General features: G+C 38.9%; 1 protein-coding gene across 1 annotated transcript; it reads right to left on the bottom strand.

Moving 5' to 3' along the window:
• Positions 1-736: 736 nt before the first annotated feature.
• LOC137626174 (craniofacial development protein 2-like) lies at positions 737-1228 on the bottom strand. Its single transcript, XM_068357252.1, has one exon. The coding sequence runs from the start codon at positions 1226-1228 to the stop codon at positions 737-739; it is 492 nt and encodes a 163-aa protein (XP_068213353.1).
• Positions 1229-2595: the final 1367 nt, after the last annotated feature.

The raw sequence follows: 2595 nt of genomic DNA, 5'->3' as shown, positions 1-2595 counted from the left end.
TTATTGCAATCAGTCAGGTCTACTTTTTTTGCTATTTTCACCAACACTTCTAACTCCCATTCATCAGGTTTGGCTCTTTATGCCACATTCTACAAAATGATCTTGTAAGTAGTTTGGGAGTCATTTCAATTTCAATCTAAGAGCTCTCCCTCTCTTGAGTTTTTTAATGATAGCTTGAACTTCAAACACACGAAATTCAATCATGGGCACATCAAGGTCTTCATCAGCTTCAGGTATATCAATCAAATTATTCCCTTCATATCTCCTATTCATAACCTCACTAAAGTGTTCCATCCTGCGTTGTCTTTCTTCATCTTCTGTTGCTATAACAGAGCCATCTCTCATTTTGATGGGTATATGCTTCTTCTTTGCCCCCCTAGAGATTTCATTAATAATTCTATGAACAATTCTTACACCATAGCCACTTCCTGAACTCAAAGCTTTGTCAGCTTTACTATCTAAATATTCTCTCCAGTCAGTCCTAGCTTTTCTTTTGACCTCACTATCAATGCTGGAATACTTTGTATGCTCTACCTTGTAATTTTCTTCACTTCCTCGAAAACTTTCAACAATTAATTTGTCTTTGTCTCCTTTTTATAGTATCCGAAGTATCATTTGATAACCATGGTTTTCTCCTTGTAACTGTGTGTCCCAAGACTCCACTACCAACCGACTGATATATGTTCCTGATATCACACCATTCTTTATTAATTGTCTGTTCGTCTCTTTAAGTGTGTCAGACTGCAAATCGATTCCTACATTCGATTGCAAATGTTTCACTGTTCTCTTCTAAAAGCTTAGTTGTACCAAACCTAGGTATTCTATCTTTCATTCTGTTAGGTGTTTTCTGTTTTAATTTCAGTGTGGCACAGAGAAGCTGGTGATCGCTACCAATATCTGCATCTCTATAGCTACTTACATTTCTCAGAGTCCTCCTCCTCTCTTCATTAGTGGCAATGTAATTCTCTATCCCTTGATTATTTCTTCCAACTTTACCATTGAAATCGCAAATCACAATTTTCCTATCGCTCTCTGGGATCTCATCTATTACACTCTGCAGTTCTTCATAGTATTCATCTTTCCTTTCTTGAGAGGAATCAATTGCTGGGGCATAGCAAACTATAATACTCACATTGCACTGCTTTGATTTGAACTTTGCTGGAAACAATCTAATATTTACTGCTCTCCACTCGGTTAAGGACTTTTCTGCCATTGGTGTCATCATCATTCCTACTCCTTCTCTTCCAACTCTATCTGATCTTCCTGAGTAGATTTACATATTGCCTTGGTCTAAAGTTTCCTCACCAATCCCTTTACAACGTGTTTCACTTGGGGCCAAGATAACCAGGCTATATTTCATAAATTCACTCTCCACTAGCTGTAACTTCCCAACCTGATTCATGGTTCTAACATTCCAATTATCTATTTTCCATTTATCTTAAGTATTTATAAACCGGGAGATTCTTAGCACCCCGCTACGACTGGGACTGGGGGCCATTCTGTCATCGCTTTCCATGACTGACTAAATCCATAAAGGATTCATTGGCTAAATACATCAATGGATAGCCAGTACCTTGTGATGCCTATCTAACTAAGGCAAGTGACCCCTGTTGGTCCATACTAATTCTAGTAAGATCAACCGCCAAGCCTCAGGAGTAAAAGCCGAAGAGACAGTTTGTCCATTGCCTTAAACCTAATTCGTCACCCTGCTGCCATTGACTTTATCGAGATTTAGGGGGCATTTCCTCCACACCCAAAGCTCTCATTACTCCTCTAAGTTGCTCATCCACTTATACGAGGATAACCGGTGGCAAACATGGATTGCTAAGATATACCTCCTAGCACGGTATTGCAGACACTACTAGATACTATTAAGCTTGAGTGGTGGCCTAACTCCCGTCTAAGAGATTGCAAGACCAGAACGTTTCCAATAGACTACCACAATAGATGGAAGAATTATGATACAAAACTACTGGACTGACCTAACTGCGACTCTAATCTAAAGTTCCCAATCTTAACTTTATCTACCAAAGTGAGCCAAACAACTTTATATTACCCCTTAATTATTGTCTTTATTCATTATTATTACTGTTTTACCGTTCTTCTTGCCTAGGTTTTTTATTCAATAGTGTCTCCATCTCAGTGATATCCAATAAGACAGACAAGATGGAAATCAAATTAGTATTAAAGTATGTCACCAGCAATACCTATTAGTGATTAGAGGGATTTTAGCGAGGGGGTCTCTTGAAGAAAATAAGCTACTACTCATTTTACATGGACAGGAAAAGCGCCCACCCTCTCTCGTTAATAAAATATTCCCCGGAAGACATCACCGGAGCGAGTGATTCCACAAAGTGGAGTCACTGGTGAGTGGTGCGTGTCGGAATATTTCCCCAGTTTTAATGACTAAATGGCAACGTCGCGCGTTGAGGTAAACAACGTCTGAGTGATTTCTTCTTCTTCTTCGCCTGATGGGTAAAAGACGAGTTGCTATCAATTAGAGGGCAGTTTTTTTTCTTGTCAGTTTGATCTATCACATCTATCTACTTTTTTTATTTTTCTCTGTCAATCTCATGTCATCCTTCGTCTACCAAC

This window comes from Palaemon carinicauda, chromosome 33 (genome assembly GCF_036898095.1).
Source record: "Palaemon carinicauda isolate YSFRI2023 chromosome 33, ASM3689809v2, whole genome shotgun sequence".
In the NCBI taxonomy this organism is placed as follows: Eukaryota; Metazoa; Arthropoda; class Malacostraca; order Decapoda; family Palaemonidae; genus Palaemon; species Palaemon carinicauda.
Note: the sequence above shows the minus strand (reverse complement) of the source record. Positions and strands in the feature narration are given on the sequence as shown.

Bases quoted from the DNA above. Each gene is read 5' to 3' on its own strand.
- LOC137626174 (XM_068357252.1), bottom strand. From the start codon at position 1,228: ATGATGATGACACCAATGGCAGAAAAGTCCTTAACCGAGTGGAGAGCA.